The sequence below is a fragment of the Leuciscus leuciscus genome (genome assembly GCF_965113295.1).
Source record: "Leuciscus leuciscus genome assembly, chromosome: 15".
NCBI classification, from domain to species: domain Eukaryota; kingdom Metazoa; phylum Chordata; class Actinopteri; order Cypriniformes; family Leuciscidae; genus Leuciscus; species Leuciscus leuciscus.
Window position 1 is genome coordinate 18,557,864 of NC_138739.1, and position 15,398 is coordinate 18,573,261.

Consider the following 15,398-nt stretch of genomic DNA (forward strand, 5'->3'; position numbering starts at 1 on the left):
AGTTTTGGCCTTGCTTCACAGACTAAAATACTGATTTGATAATACTAAATTTCAATGCTATTTTATAGCCTATATTTTAAACATACAAGTCGAGCATGTTCTGGTTTAACACAAAACAAATTGTACGCTAAGTAATAAAGAGAATCACTGAACTCCCAGACCAGGCGAGTGAGGTTTACACACACAAAAGTAAGATGGATTACCTGATCTTCAGGGATTTTCAAAGTTTCAGTTTTATGACGAGATTGTTCAGGCATTTTTATTTAAAAAAACCTCTGTAGCCCCATTATGTTACCTATATCCATTGCCTTTGGCCCAGAGCTGTTTCACTTATTCACTTGTGCTATTTATCACAAGAATATGAAGATGACATAAAAGTACACTGTAATTCTTTACCGCAGTGTACTACGCTTTTACCTTTAGAACTGACACACAACTCTCATATGATGATGTGTTATTTTTCTTTCCAGAATGTTCCAGCACTTGTTTAGTTCGATCTACTGCTGTATTTGGAAATATGTCCTCCTGAAATATAGAGAAATAATAGCTGTTCCAGGATACACAACAATAATAATAATAAAAAAAAGTTTTTTACAATGAATCAGTGTAGAGTGGAAATCAGACTTAATGGAAAACAATGCCTTTGCCCGTTTACCCATCAGTCAACCGCACACATGCAATAGTAAACAGGAGCGAGACGTTTGTCCACTCAACAGAAACCACATTCATTTGGGTCACTTTGACTCAGAAACTGAGCTAGGCAAGAGTGTCAAAAACATTCTGCGTAAACAATGTGTTTCTGGCATGAGAATAACACTTTTCTTTTACAGTAGCCATATGTTTTGAGAGGATATTTAAAGAGGATGTTATTTGACTTCAGACCTCAGATTGTGCGCTTGTCTAACAAATGAATCTCATGGAGTGACTTGGTCTGAGGTGATCGAGCTCTAGCTCTGACCAGGACATTTTTCCAAAACATACTGATAACATGTACTTTCTCTCAGTAAAAGGTTCAGACAATATTCATCATTATAGTGATTGAAGATAAAAAGTAAAGTAAAATTTGGAACTAAGAACTGATGCGTAGGCAATCGGCCTGAGTGACCCCAGTGACCTCGGCTGTCAGGGTCAGCTAGAAGAGTACATATAGTTTTTTAACAGGTGTTCGGTGCTTTTCTCACATGTTACTTTATAATTAGTAAATCTCAGAAGCTTTATGAATTCATTCAAATCATTTGATATTTAGCGGCATAAATATTGATTAATAACTCATTACAAATCACTGAATGGATATACATTGAAGCGCTGTGGATTTCAGAATCCAACCCATTAATACCATTATGGGTAAGTGCCGATATTGTATAAAAACATTTTCAACCATTTTCAACCCCACGAGCCAAAATGATTAGTGTGTGCCGTCCCTCCAATCCCGCTTTCTCATTTGAGAAAAAAAAAAAGGTCGCCCCTCACTCACACCTGAACACTATCAGCTGCGTGTCAAGGGATATAAACTCTCTATCAATAAAATAGATGTATATTTCATTTTATATTAACCAAGTTTTACCATTTATAATTGGATAATCTTGAAAAATGTTGGAATTCAGTAACGTCAGACTCAAGAATTAACAAACTTAATGAAGGCAGCCGAACTACCACAGCTAAACAGCAAGCACCCATTTGGGACCAAAGTGAGCCCATATAATGAACATCTGAAAGGGCTTCAATTAGAGTCCACTGTGGACACATCATGTTATAACAACTCCAACTCTTTATAAAAGGTTGAATAATTATCTCAAAGGGAGTTGACTATTGTTTCCTTTTAATCTTATGATTTCAAAGATACTACACAGAACAGCATGATTGAAAAGTCATCAAAGACCCCCAAACAACATTGTTTGAAAATATAAAGGCAACTTAGACCATTGTAAAGCACATGCAAACATAACATAAATCTGTTGACTCTTTGTGTAAAACTCAAACAAAATCTCAATCCTTTTCTGCTTGAGGTATGTAGGCAATTTAAAGTCCTGATGAAAAAACTGCCCCCAAAAAGAGGAAAAAATATAAATCCACTGGTTCAAGGCCCCACAAAAACAGGTTATCCTCCAGCTGAAAAATAGGCCTCAGAGTATAGTCCACCATGTATATCCCAGACCAGGGCGTGCACACATGAAATGGCTCCAACGTCTAATACACTAAGTCTCTCTTCCCACGAGAACATTTTAGTAAGGATGGCTGAAGCGAAACAGTCGTTCCGAAGCTTTGCGAGATCCCGAAGCGCAGATGTGTCGAAACACTGATCCGAAGCGTGATTCGAAACACCCATGTCACGTGACTATGACCAAACGAAGCCTCGAAGTGTTTCACTAAGTGTTTCATCAGGTGTGGTCCGCCGAATCAGCGTTTGATTGACACGGTCGGGAACAGACCACACAATCGCAAATCTGTATAAAAGTGAAATAAACGCATTTTGACCTCGTGGGTCAAAGTTTGACTTTGAGATAGCGGATTTTTGGTGATATAGTGACATAGTGCGATTTGATTAGTTATAGGCAATTTAGACTTACATTTAAATTTACACAACACATTGACTGATAGGCTAGAGACAGACAGAGTATACATATAGTGACACATTAATAGATACATAGATTTAAATATATATAGACAGCTAGATTAATAGATAGATACATATATAGATACATTACAGATACATATATAAATACATATATTATAGATCGATACATATATACATAGATTATAGATACATATCTAGATACATAGATCGATTCATATATAGATAGATAGATTTGGATAGATAGATAAAATGGAGGCTCCCCAGAAGAGATGCCGTACATCAGTGGTGTGGGAGCATTTCCATTTAGAAACCCCAAATAAAGTGAGATGTGTGTATTGTGATCGGCAGCTAGCCTACTGCAACAATACATCATCCATGATGCGCCATTTGAGGAGCACTCATCCTGCCATTTTGCAGGGTGCAGAGGATGGCATTCCCCCTGTTCCTAGGCCTGCTACTGACTCTGCTGGGCCATCTAAGCAAGGTATGCATTGTTTGAAATATAATTATAATTGAAATATAATTACAACCTTTTGGGACACTGTTTATAAAGTTTATAAGTTATATAAAGCACTGATTATAAACACTGGAAGGTTTCCAAATAATGAACCAGTAGGCTATACTTTTAATAGATGTGCACTAATTGAAGCTGTATTTTTCCAATGTATTTGTCTGAAAGTATGTTTTATCTTCTCTTTTAAAAGTCAGACAGAGGGAATTGGATGAGGCTCTTATAAACATGGTGGTGAAGGATCTGCAGCCCTTCACCATCGTGGACGATGAGGGATTCAGGGAATTTGTGAACAAGCTTGATCCAAGCTATGTCCTCCCATCCCGGAAGGTGCTTAAAATAATGGTCAGCGAAAAGTACAACAAAGCCAAGGAGAAGACAATGGAGGACCTACAAAAGGCCGAATTTGTTAGCCTTACAGCTGACATGTGGTCCTCCATTAATATGGATGGATATCTTGGTGTGACTTGCCATTACATAACACCAGAGGCAAAAATGGCAACTGTTGTACTGGGTGTAAGGAGGTTTTACCAAACCCACACAGCCCAGCATCTCATGGAGGCTAAAGCCTTGCTAATGGCTGAGTGGGGAATAACCTCCAAAGTTCAGTGCATGGTGACTGACAATGCATCTAACATGATCCTAAGTGCCCAGCTACTCCACCTTCGCCATGTCCCATGTTTTGCTCATACTTTAAATTTGATTGTGAAAAAGGCACTAGATCAAACCCCAGTCAGCAATGAAATACGCCAGAAGGCCAGAAAGATAGTGGGGTTGTTCAGATCCAGCTGCAAAGCAAAGGACAAGCTTGTGGAGATGCAGGGCTTGATGGGAAGACCAACTCTGAAACTGATACAGGAGGTTGACACGAGATGGAACAGCACATTTGACATGCTACAGCGCTTGTACGACCAACGTGAACCAGTGGCTGCTGCACTTTCCAACTTAAACAATGATACTGCTCCCCTGACAAGTATTGATTATGACATTATTCAACAATCATTGTCAATACTGCAACCATTCAAACTCGCAACAACAGAGATGTCAGAGGAAAAGAGAGTGTCTGCTTCAAAGCTTATACCACTGTACAGGATGTTGCAGCACAAGCTTGCACAGAAAAAAGGAAATGCAACGCAGGAATCAACTGTTCAATTAGGTAGGCCACAATGACCATACTACCCATGTGATTGGCCATAACTGTCATATTATTGTTATTATTATAAATATGTGTTTCTCCTGTTTTGGCTCATAGGCTCACATCTGCAAGAAGGTCTGCACTCCAGATGTGGAGGTTATGAGAGTTTTAGAGCCTTGGCACTGGCTACACTGCTGGACCCAAGGTTAAAAAATGTGGCATTTGGAAATGCTGCCAAAGCCCAGGAAGCTGAAAAGCACATCACACTGGAGTGTGCTTCGCTGATGCGTTCAAACACAAATCCTGGTGAGCAGTTTCAGTCTGTGTAATGTTATGTAAACTGAATCATGTAATATAATATATCCTTCATATATGCCGTCAGTTTAGGATTTGTTACTAATTGCTGTTTTCATTTTTATTCAGACCCAGAAATGTCAACATCACACCCATCATCATCATCATCATCACCATCACCATCACCATCACCATCAACACCAGTAGAAACACAGGACAGTTTATGGGAACTTTTTGATACTCGCATCCATCAAACCAAGATGATACACAATGCTACAGCTGATGCCACAGTGGAAGTGAAAAAATACATCAACGATGCGTATTTGCCCAGAACTCATGATCCACTAACTTACTGGAAAGAGAGAGCAGTAATCTTTCCTCATTTGTATGTCCTTGCAAAAAAATATCTTTGTATGCCAGCAACAAGTGTCCCTTGTGAGAGGATTTTTTCAAAGGCTGGAGAAATTATCTGTAAAAAAAGAAGTAGGCTAAGTCCTTCCACAGCAGATAAATGAATATTTTTGAATAAAAATCTCAAAAAAAGTGAGACATTGTGGCTTGATTTCTTTTATTAATATTCATTTTTCATGACCAAAATAACATTATGCACAGTGAGGAGCCTATAGGTTACAAGCTCCACATATTAGAACATTATAATAATAAAAAAACAACAAATTTTTTTTAATGGCTCGTCAAGGTTGTTTCAGATCAACACCTGCAAGTGACCACTAGGTGTCACCGTTGAGACGGGTGTCGGATTGATTCGAAGCCTCGAAACAATATGGAACATTTGGTTCAACTGTTTCATTGGTTCACGAGGCCTCGATTTTGCCATCACTACATTTTAGACAATTTACTCAGAGCTAGGTTAGCCAAAAGAACCATGCCACCTCACCAAAACACCCTTTTCAAAATGGCCGCCCCCCTCTTTTCTTTATCCCTCAGCTCAAGAGTCCTTAGAGCCGAACAAAAGTCCCCTCAAAAATAAGCATAGGCAAATGTTCAAAATCAACATACATGCCGAAAAATAAATAAACAATAAACATATTGGCATGGCACATACATACAGATATCGCAAAGGTTTTTTTTATTTTTTTTTTATTTTTTTTACTTAAGTGAGCATATTGCAGGGCTTTACTGTGGCAGTGTCACAGAGTGTCCCTATGGGTTAACATACATGGCCCATGTGGAGCCAATGGACACATTTCTCTGGGTCCCATTTGAGTTTTCCTGCAGGACCCAAGTGACAGCCCATCAAAACCCACATAGGAATGTTGGCTGGGACGTTTATCTCATCAGTCTCAACACTAAACACTCCTGAAGAACAAGATTAGATTAGGCCTTTATAAATCTGTAAAACATCTAAATCATTTTAATGCTTCAAAGACTTTATGTAGCCTGTATTTAGAACTCTTATCCAGAAGAAAACAACATAAACAGAACAAAACAGCGTGAATCATTTTCTTCCTTTGAGGTAAATCAGTCATATGCTTTACGCCTGAAAAAACACTGAGCCAAACGGGGGAGAAAAACTATTCAGCCAATCAGAAGACTCCTTCAGTCTGCTCGCCTCTGTGTGGTGCGCGTGCTGTGTGTACATGAACGTGCTACTCACTGACAAGAGCAAAGAAGCTTGTGGAAGAAATGTTATCTTTAAGATGTGTGTGACCATCATGTGACAGTAAAAGAGCACACACAAACCTTATTCTAATAAGACAATCCATCAGTTCTCCATAACGCTTCCTATAGGGTCACATTAGGGTCTGCAGCATCTTGGGCCGTAGGCAGAGGAAACACTCTGGACAAGTGGCCAGTCCAGCAGGACTATTTTTTCTTGTTTATGGTAATTACAGTATTAAAATAAATATAGGCCTAAAAAATATTTCAAGAAAATTGAGCTTGGCTTGTAATGTAATTTTTTGTGGGACACCACTTTTGTATATTTTTGGTGTATTGTTCTGTCTTATTAGGTTAACATAATCTCAAATAATTTCAATAATTTCAAATAATTTCAAATAATTCAACATTTTTAACATTTTCAAAGCCATTGCATTTAGACATATCATCAGAGGCTAAAATCAGGCTAGGAAATATGCCTTTTATTTCTAAATTATAACAACTTTTGATCTAAAAAAACATAAGGGCACCCCAGGAAACATTATGAAAAAATTAAATAATCCATGTAATGGGACCTTTAAAGAAATCCACCCAATGAATTAAACTTCTAAGTAGGTTAATAATAAAACTGACATTGTAAATAACGTTTGCATCCAATTGTAATTGTGTAGCAAAGAAGTTAGTATAGAGGACACTTTAATAAAGGACACACTATCTATAATTATTAATAACTTATTTTGTGAATAAACACTTTGTTGTGACATTCTGCATGATTGTTATTCCATCCATCAATCCATCAGTTCTCTATAACACTTATCCTATAGGGTCACATTAGGGTCTATGCAGCATCTTGGGCCTTATAGGCTGAGGAAACACTCTGGACAAGTTGCCAGTCCATAGCAGGTGTGTGTGTATGTGTGTGTGTGTTTGGTAGGCTAGTGAACACTAGAGAGCGCTGACGACCTGTAATATTCTGCACAACACTATTTATTTATTTGTTTATTTATTTATTTACTATTTATTGATTTATTGATTTATTGATTGATTGATTGATTGATTGATTGATTAATTGAACAATAATAATAATAACACTAAGCTTATATTGCCTACTGTTTTAGCGGAATACAAAATACAGATCTCAAGTAAATCTCTTTAGGCATAAAGTGTCTCTGTCTCTCTCCTGTCTGTCAGTTATGGGTGCGGCTCAGAATAGACCATCAGCAGATGCACATTAATAACTTATTATCTTTTATTCAGTCAGATATCCCTGAAACATATATTAATATGGATTACTTAAAAAAAAACGTCTTAATTTGCGGTATTCAGTGTCACTAGGAGTGCGGGGCACAACGTAACGCTTTTTGACTTTCTCTCAGTTTGTGTAAATCTACTCAGGGTTCAGAGTATTTATTTTTCCCCACATTAATTTCACACGTCTAGTACAATTATGTGGTTTTGTTTTATTAATACAGTGTATACTTTTTTCTTGATATACCCCGAAAGAATGGTAGTGAAATGTGACAACACGCCCCATAGGTGGAACACATTGTAACATGACCACGTGACAGCTTAAAATGCTATCTGATCTAATAAAAAAAATATACAAGACAAACTAAAATATTTTCTCAATAAAATACCATTATTAACTTTTTCATACAAAATACTAGAATTTTTTTATATAATAAGTAATAATAACTTTAATAAGTTTGACAACGAACACACCAGAAAACAGCTATACAACATAGTTCAAAACATAATAATAATTAATCATTTCTGAACATTGTTACTCAGTCTTTATTCACCTTTTTCTCATGTTTTATCAACAGAATTCATAAAAGTATATAATATATATCATAGTTTTAGGTGCTCATTGTAACGCAGTGTGACAACATGCCCCACCTGGGCAACTGGAATTTAACCCCGGCTAGTGTCTTCTGCTAGTTAGATCTCTGTTAAATAACAGATATAAGATTCAAATAATATCAGATTTCTCTATTTTTAAATAAACACAAAAAAAAACAGAGATGAAAAATTAACATAAGTAAGAACTTTTGCTATATGGTTAAACAAATGTTCAGTGATTTCTAAAGATTTCTGAATTTTGGCGCTTTGTTTTTTCTCTATTATAGTGTTGATATGGCAACTAAAACACTATGTTTCGTCATGCTAACATGTGTGGAAGTATTTAAAACAATGGTGTTACAACCTTTGGCCCAGAGCTGTTTCACTTATTCACTAGTGCTATTTATCACAAGAATATGAAGATGACATAAAAGTACACTGTAATTCTCTACCGCAGTGTACTACGCTTTTACCTTTAGCACTGACACACAACTCTCATACGATGCTGTGTTATTTTTCTTTCCAGAATGTTCCAGCACTTGTTTGGTTCGATCTACTGCTGTATTTGGAAATGCACAAAGAGTCGAATCAGACATCAGTTTTGCTGGATTCACTACTTTATTTTTAACAATGAATCAGTGTAGAGTGTTAATCTGTAGGGGAGACCGGGGACAGTTGTAACAGGGGATGAGTGCGACATGTCATTTTTCTCCAATCAGAAACAAGCTAGAGTGATGTCACTCATAGACCCTCCCCCCACCAAGAAGACAGTAGACATATTCAAACTGCTGCTGCATTTATTGAACAAAACTTGTTTTGGAGGTATGAAAGTAAATGTATTTTTGTCATACTGTCCCGACATTTTGTATGAATTAATCAAAACTTACTTAGTTTTGAATTATTCTAAGTGACGTGGTTAGCATGTGTCAAAGTCAGTGTGTCTATATGATGTTCTGTCATGGCTGATAGGGTTGGGGACGGTTGCAACAAGTTATAAATTGCATGTTTAATAAAGGTTTGTTGCATTGCAAGTTGTTCAATTCTTCCTGTTTGACACTGAAATATGGAGAGATTGAATAGCATCTGTAACTCCTGCACACTGAATCTATGTAGGCCTATGTTCTACACATGAACAAACAAAACTTAATAACTGTTATTTGATAAATATCACTAAATAAATAAATTATAGGCTACAATAATATATACATAAATAATAACAGTTAAAAACAGTTAATATTTTCAGAATTCTATATGCTCATTGAGACAAAAAGCTAAAGTTAATTAGTGAGATTTAAGGTATTTTTAACATGTTGCAACCGTCCCTGATTGTGTTGCAACCGTCCCCTGGGTCGGGGTCAGTTGCAACATCTGGCTTCTTCCATTCAAATAAATACTGTGAACGATATGTCATATGTAATCATCTTTAAATGGTATGGGTAATTAGCAGACAGATGCAAGTTTAATACAAATTTGGTTGGTCTTGTCCAAATAGTCTCTGAGTAACTGAGAGAAATGCAAAAAGTGTTGCAACCGTCCCCAGTCTCCCCTACAAAAGGAAATAAATGCCTTTGTCCATTCATCCATCAGTCAACCGCACACATGCAATAGTAAACAGGAGCAAGACGTTTGTCCACTCAACAGAAACCACATTCATTTGGGTCAGTCTGACACTAAACTAACCTGAAATAAGCTCAGACCACAGCAGTTTCACTTTAACTCAGAAACTGAGCTACAAGAGCTTCAAAAACATTCTGTGGAAACATTGTGTTTCTTGCATGAGTAAAATAACACTTTGAACATGAAAATATGTATTTTCTGCAATGTCCTTTTTAGCTGATACATCATGTTGCTTATAATTCCAGTGGAATGTATGAAGGCCCAGTTTAGGGGATTGTGGGCCCTACTCACTTTTACTTTATTTTAAAATGCATGGTCTTCAGCTTCTTCCTAAAATATAATCTTACATAAATACAGATACTTGCATTTTGAATTCATAATTAACTAAGGGACAATCAAAAGCAGTGATATTACCATGACAGTTAACAATGAGATCTAATGAGGGCGTAGGGGAGAGCGGGGCACTACCTCACGCTTTTTGACTTTCTCAGTTTGTGTAAACTTAGGCTACCTAGAGTTTTAAAAATTTTTTTTTTTTTTTTTTTTTACATTAATTTCCCACATGTCTAGTACAATTATGTGGTTTTGTTTCATTAATACAGTGTATACTTTTTTCCTGATTTACCTCGAAAGAACAGAAGTGAAATGTGACCACATGCCCCATAGGTGGAGCACACTGTAACATATGACAGCGTAAAATGCTATCTGATCTAATAAAAAAAATAAACAAGACAGATTAAAATATTTTCTCAATACAACACAATCATTAACGTTTTCATATAAAATAATGGATGTTTTTAAATAATTTAAAATAAAATAACTTCTTAGTTTGACAACAAACACACCGGAAAACACAGCATAGTTCAAAACATAATAATAATGAATAATTTCTGAACATTGACTCTCAGTCTTTATTCACCTTTTACTCATGGTTTCTCAATAGAATTCATGAAAGTATAGAATATCATAGTTCTAATAGGGTCTCATTCAGTGTGACAACATGCCCCGCCTGCTCAACTCAGATTTAAACCCGGCTAGTGTCTTCTGATAGTTAGCGAAGCATTAAAGAAGTATATCTGTTAAATAACAGATATAAGATTAAAATTATATCAGATTTGTGTTATTTGAAATAAACACAAAAAACAGAGATGAAAAATTAACATAAGAAATGTACTTTTGCTATGGTTAAATGTTCGGTGATATCCAAAATCCAAAGATTTATGAATTGTGAGAAATTATTCCCTATTTTGAGAAATAACAATAATAGAGCAAACTGTTAGTTGTTGTTTTTTTTTTTTTTAGGAAGTAAGTGCGCAAGACTGTCCCATGTCTTAAAAATGCTAAAGTGCAGTGCCCTTAATGCACACTATCTCCAGTACCGCTTCAGAGCGTTATGCATTATGTTCGGGAACTCATGTGCACCGAAATCACGAGATGTCAAGGAAAACATTCCACTGTAATTTAAATTAATTAGATTCATATAATGTGGTCGTAAAAACATCCACGTTTTAATGGTTCAAAGATGAGTATCATGTGTAGGCCTATTTTGTACAACATTTGCAAAAGTTTTTATCACTTAACTAGAAGCACCACAATTTAAAATGTGTGCCTTCTGTAAGTTAGGCTATCGACTACTGAACAGACATGTAGAAGTTTATTTTAAAATGCAAAATATTGAAAATATAATAGCCTAAATAAAAGCTCTGTAAACACTTGCATTTTTTCCCCATCGTGTAGCCCACTCAAAGTTCTACACACACTTGCAGTCTTTGGCCTATGCCTATTTGAACACTTGTCCCAAATAGAGCAAATATCCTGTCATGCAAGGCAAGTGGTCAAGTGCAAAGACTGCAAGTGTGTGTATTTGGACAAGGCATCAGTACTGAACTGAAGAAAACATTTCCGTAATGAACGTCATGATGGTAATTTTTGCGGTCATTGGGGTCAGTTTTAGACTGCTGTAAACTAAATGGTTTCGAAATGACCGACTTCCCCAGTTCTAGGCATATGTGTTATTAATACTAGCTGCAGGGAAACGTATAGCATACCCTAATAGTCTACCAGATAAAACAATTAGTCAACGACGAAATTTAACAAACACTTTAGTAGTTTACATCCAAAGCTCGCACTCTTTCTTTGAACGAAATGAAGCGTCGCGGTAGCCCTCCTTCTTTGATTTGATTGTTCCTCTTAAACACTGACATTGACGAGCGCTGTTACATTCCGCTAAGAAAGCTCAGATATAAGCGAGTCTGTTATGTCATGATTGTACCATAACTTTGCACCACTTAAGTATGGTTATTATTAGGAAATTATTTCACGACTTTGATTATATATATACACCTCTGAAAAAATACTGAGATCCGTGTGTACGTCCATGACCGGATCGCTGTACTGAAGCGGCATCACCAGTCCGATCAGTCCGATTCACGAACGAATGATTCTAATGAGTCGGTTCGCCTTATTGAATCAAAAACATAAAGGCCATCTGTTGTTGATGTTGATGTTGTGAAAACATCACAAACTCCAATCAGGCCCCATCTGAACTCACCCCACTCTGGAATAACGTACTCGGTTACTAACGTAACCTCGGTTCTCTCTAGAGAGGAAACGAGTACTGCGTAATATCTTACGCTAGGGGAAATCTCTTTTCCGCGAGATACTGAAGCCAAAAAATTATCCTTAATTTTGAAATAATGTAAAACGCGTTGCGGCAGCATGCAGACATAGGCGAGACAGCTCGCGCGCCTATTGGCTGCCCTGCGGCAACTGCAGCAGCCTATCGATAAGGCCCTATCGTGACGTCATCACCAATGGGGGCGCTTCGCGCCCCATACGTCACGTCCCGCCGAAACGGGCGTGGCCTGGGGCTATAAATATAGCATCGAAAGGCTAGCTTACCGGTTTTTCATCGCCGGAGCGAACCGGAGCGTGCGCAGGCACGGCAAGATACGCAGTACTCGTTTCCTCTCTAGAGAGAACCGAGGTTACGTTAGTAACCGAGTACGTTCTCTTACGAGAGGTACTCTCGTACTGCGTAATATCTTACGCTAGGGGAAACAGTGTAAAACGCCGTGCATGCTATGATCCAGCACCAAAGTCCCAAGGGCAGGTGCCCGGGCTCATGTAGTACATGATCATAAGTGACTCACAGAGAGCCCAGGAAGAGTGGCTAGAATAGCATCATTCCTGTAATGCAGCATCCTATAAGAACAGTTATAGTGATGGTATTTACTCAGTCAGGGCGACCCCGGCCTGGACTGATGAATATAGTGGGTCTTACACATTGCCCATAGAGCTGCGCGATCTAAACGAGCGTTGCTCGCGCTATTTCGGTATTCTGGGCCGGACGTACTCGGGGCAGACAGTACCGATTTTTAGACTGAAAGCAGCTTAGCTTGCAGAGCGGGAACCTCTAGGTTATAAAACCTTATAAATGTAGACGGGGAGGGCCAGCCTGCCGCCATACAGATATCTTGCAAGGCAATCCCACTAGACCAAGCCCACGACGAGGCCACGCCTCTCGTGGAGTGCGCTCTGACACCTAATGGGCACTACAAGCCCTTAGAGGTGTAAGCCAGCGCTATAGCATCGACTATCCATCTGGATAGGCTCTGTTTCGAAACGGCGAGTCCCTTAGAACGTCCGTAGAGTGAAACAAAGAGCTGCTCCGTCTGTCTGAAAACAGACGTGCGGGACACATAAGCCCTTAGCGCCCTGACTGGGCAAAGGAAGCTGGCGTCCTTCTCCTCGTTAGAGACCGGCAGGGCAGACAGGGAAATTACCTGGGCCCTGAACGGTGTATTGAGGGATTTAGGGACGTACCCGTGCCTTGGTTTGAGTATGACTTTCGAGTCATTTGGCCCAAACTCCATACACGTCGCGCTCACTGAGAGCGCTTGTAAGTCCCCTATGCGCTTCACTGAAGCGAGAGCCAGAAGAAACACCGTTTTGAAAGACAAGTGTTTGATATCTACTGACTGGATAGGCTCAAATGGGGCACCCTTCATGGCCTCCAAGACCGTAGAAAGGTCCCATATGGGGACTGAGGGAGGTCTGGGAGGATTTAACCTCTTAGCTCCTCTAAGGAACCGAATGACCAGATCGTTCCTTCCTAGTGACTGACCAAGCGTTGGTTTGGAAAACGCTGCTATAGCTGCCACATAGACTTTGAGCGTGGATGGGGCTCTGCCTTCATCCAGTAGCTCTTGTAGGAAGGAGAGAACCTCCGTCACTCCACAGTCCAGGGGTGAAAAGCCGCGTGCTGTGCACCAGCTGGAGAACACTGACCATTTTGAGGAATAGAGCCGTCTCGTAGAGGGAGCTCTAGCCTGCATGATCGTGTTTAACACTCCCTCTGGGATATCAGAGGGTACCCGTTGATGGCCCACGCATGTAGGGACCAAAGCTCCGGGCGAGGATGCCAGATCGAGCCCCTGGCTTGAGAGAGGAGGTCCCTCCTCACTGGTATTGGCCATGGGGCAGTGCTCGTCAGCTGCATAAGAACTGGGAACCAAGCCTGGTTCTTCCAGAACGGAGCAACCAGTAACACTGAGCATCTGCTTTCCCTGATCCGCTCTAATACCTGAGGTAGGAGCGTGATGGGGGGAAAGGCATAGAGCGGGCAGCGGGGCCAGACGTGGGCCAGCGCATCCCTGCTCTTTGAGAAAAATTCCGGGCAGTGAGCGTTTTCTTGAGACGCAAACAGGTCTATCTTTGCTCTGCCGAATGTCTGCCACAGCAGTTGGACTGTCTGCGGATGCAGTGACCATTCTCCTGCTGGAACATTGTTCCTGGACAGTCTGTCTGGTCCCACATTCAGGTGGCCAGGCACATGCGCTGCTCTGAGCGAGCGCAAATTGTGCTGAGCCCATACCAGGAGGCGTTTCGCTAACCTGTATAGGTTTCGGGATGTGATGCCTCCCTGGCGATTTATGTAGGCTACCACTGACATGTTGTCCGAGCGGACCAAGACGTGGTGTCCTGCTATTTGGGGACGAAAGCGCCTCAGCGCGTTGTCGACTGCCATCATTTCCAGGCAGTTTATGTGCAGAAGCTTTTCCCGTTCTGACCACTGGCCGAAAAACGGTCTGCCCTCGAGCAGTGCTCCCCATCCCGAGGTGGAGGCGTCCGTGGACACCACCTTCACACTCGAGGAAGTCCCCAGGCTTACACCTGACTGGTACCAGTCGGTCGCTCTCCAGGGTATCAGTGCTGAGACGCATTCCTGATCGACCTTGAGACGAAAGAGACCTGAAGTCCATGCTCGACGCGGTACTCGCGCTTGTAGCCAGAACTGCAGTGGGCGCATGCGAAGCAGACCCAGCTGGAGAACTGTGGATGCTGCTGCCATGAGACCGAGCATCCTTTGAAACTTCCTTAGCGGGACTATAGTGCCGCGGCGGAAGGTTTCTGTCATGCGCTGAATAGTCAATCTGCGCTGTAGCGATATTTGAGCTGTCATTGGGTGCTAGGGACAGGCCAAACGGTAGGACTGTGTATTGATAAGCCTGGCCCTCGAAGGCGAATCTCAAAAATCGCCTGTGACGTGACGCTATTTGTATTTGGAAATACGCGTCTTTCAGATCTATTGACACAAACCAGTCCCCGTGGCGAATTTGCGCGAGGATTTTCTTGGTTGTGAGCATTCTGAACCGGCGTTTTGAAAGCGCTACGTTCAGTTGTCTTAGATCTAGAATGGGTCTGAGACCCCCGTCTTTTTTCGGAACCAGAAAATATCTGCTGTATAGCCCCCCTTCGCTCTGAGCTTGAGATAAAGGCTCTATTGCCCCTTTGCTCAACAGTTT

The 15,398-nt window shown here is 40.0% G+C and overlaps 3 protein-coding genes across 3 annotated transcripts in view; 2 read left to right on the forward strand and 1 right to left on the reverse strand.

The window, feature by feature from the left end:
• LOC309475595 (uncharacterized protein) overlaps positions 1-15,398 on the forward strand; it is a 374,444-nt gene that overhangs the window by 283,247 nt on the left and 75,799 nt on the right. The gene's annotated exons all lie outside the window — the stretch shown is intronic.
• Positions 1-15,398, reverse strand: part of LOC309475658 (CD48 antigen-like) — a 91,477-nt gene that overhangs the window by 22,253 nt on the left and 53,826 nt on the right. The gene's annotated exons all lie outside the window — the stretch shown is intronic.
• LOC309475395 (E3 SUMO-protein ligase ZBED1-like) lies at positions 3,549-5,062 on the forward strand. The gene is made up of 3 exons (XM_082138158.1): positions 3,549-4,242; positions 4,339-4,527; positions 4,645-5,062. Exons 1-3 carry the CDS (start codon positions 3,582-3,584, stop codon positions 5,028-5,030), a joined length of 1,236 nt encoding a protein of 411 aa, XP_081994284.1. The 5' UTR covers positions 3,549-3,581; the 3' UTR covers positions 5,031-5,062.

Bases quoted from the DNA above. Each gene is read 5' to 3' on its own strand.
- LOC309475395 (XM_082138158.1), top strand. From the start codon at position 3,582: ATGGCAACTGTTGTACTGGGTGTAAGGAGGTTTTACCAAACCCACACA. The intron at 4,243-4,338 runs GTAGGCCACAAT...TTTGGCTCATAG, and splicing joins GGAATCAACTGTTCAATTAG to GCTCACATCTGCAAGAAGGT. The intron at 4,528-4,644 runs GTGAGCAGTTTC...ATTTTTATTCAG, and splicing joins GCGTTCAAACACAAATCCTG to ACCCAGAAATGTCAACATCA.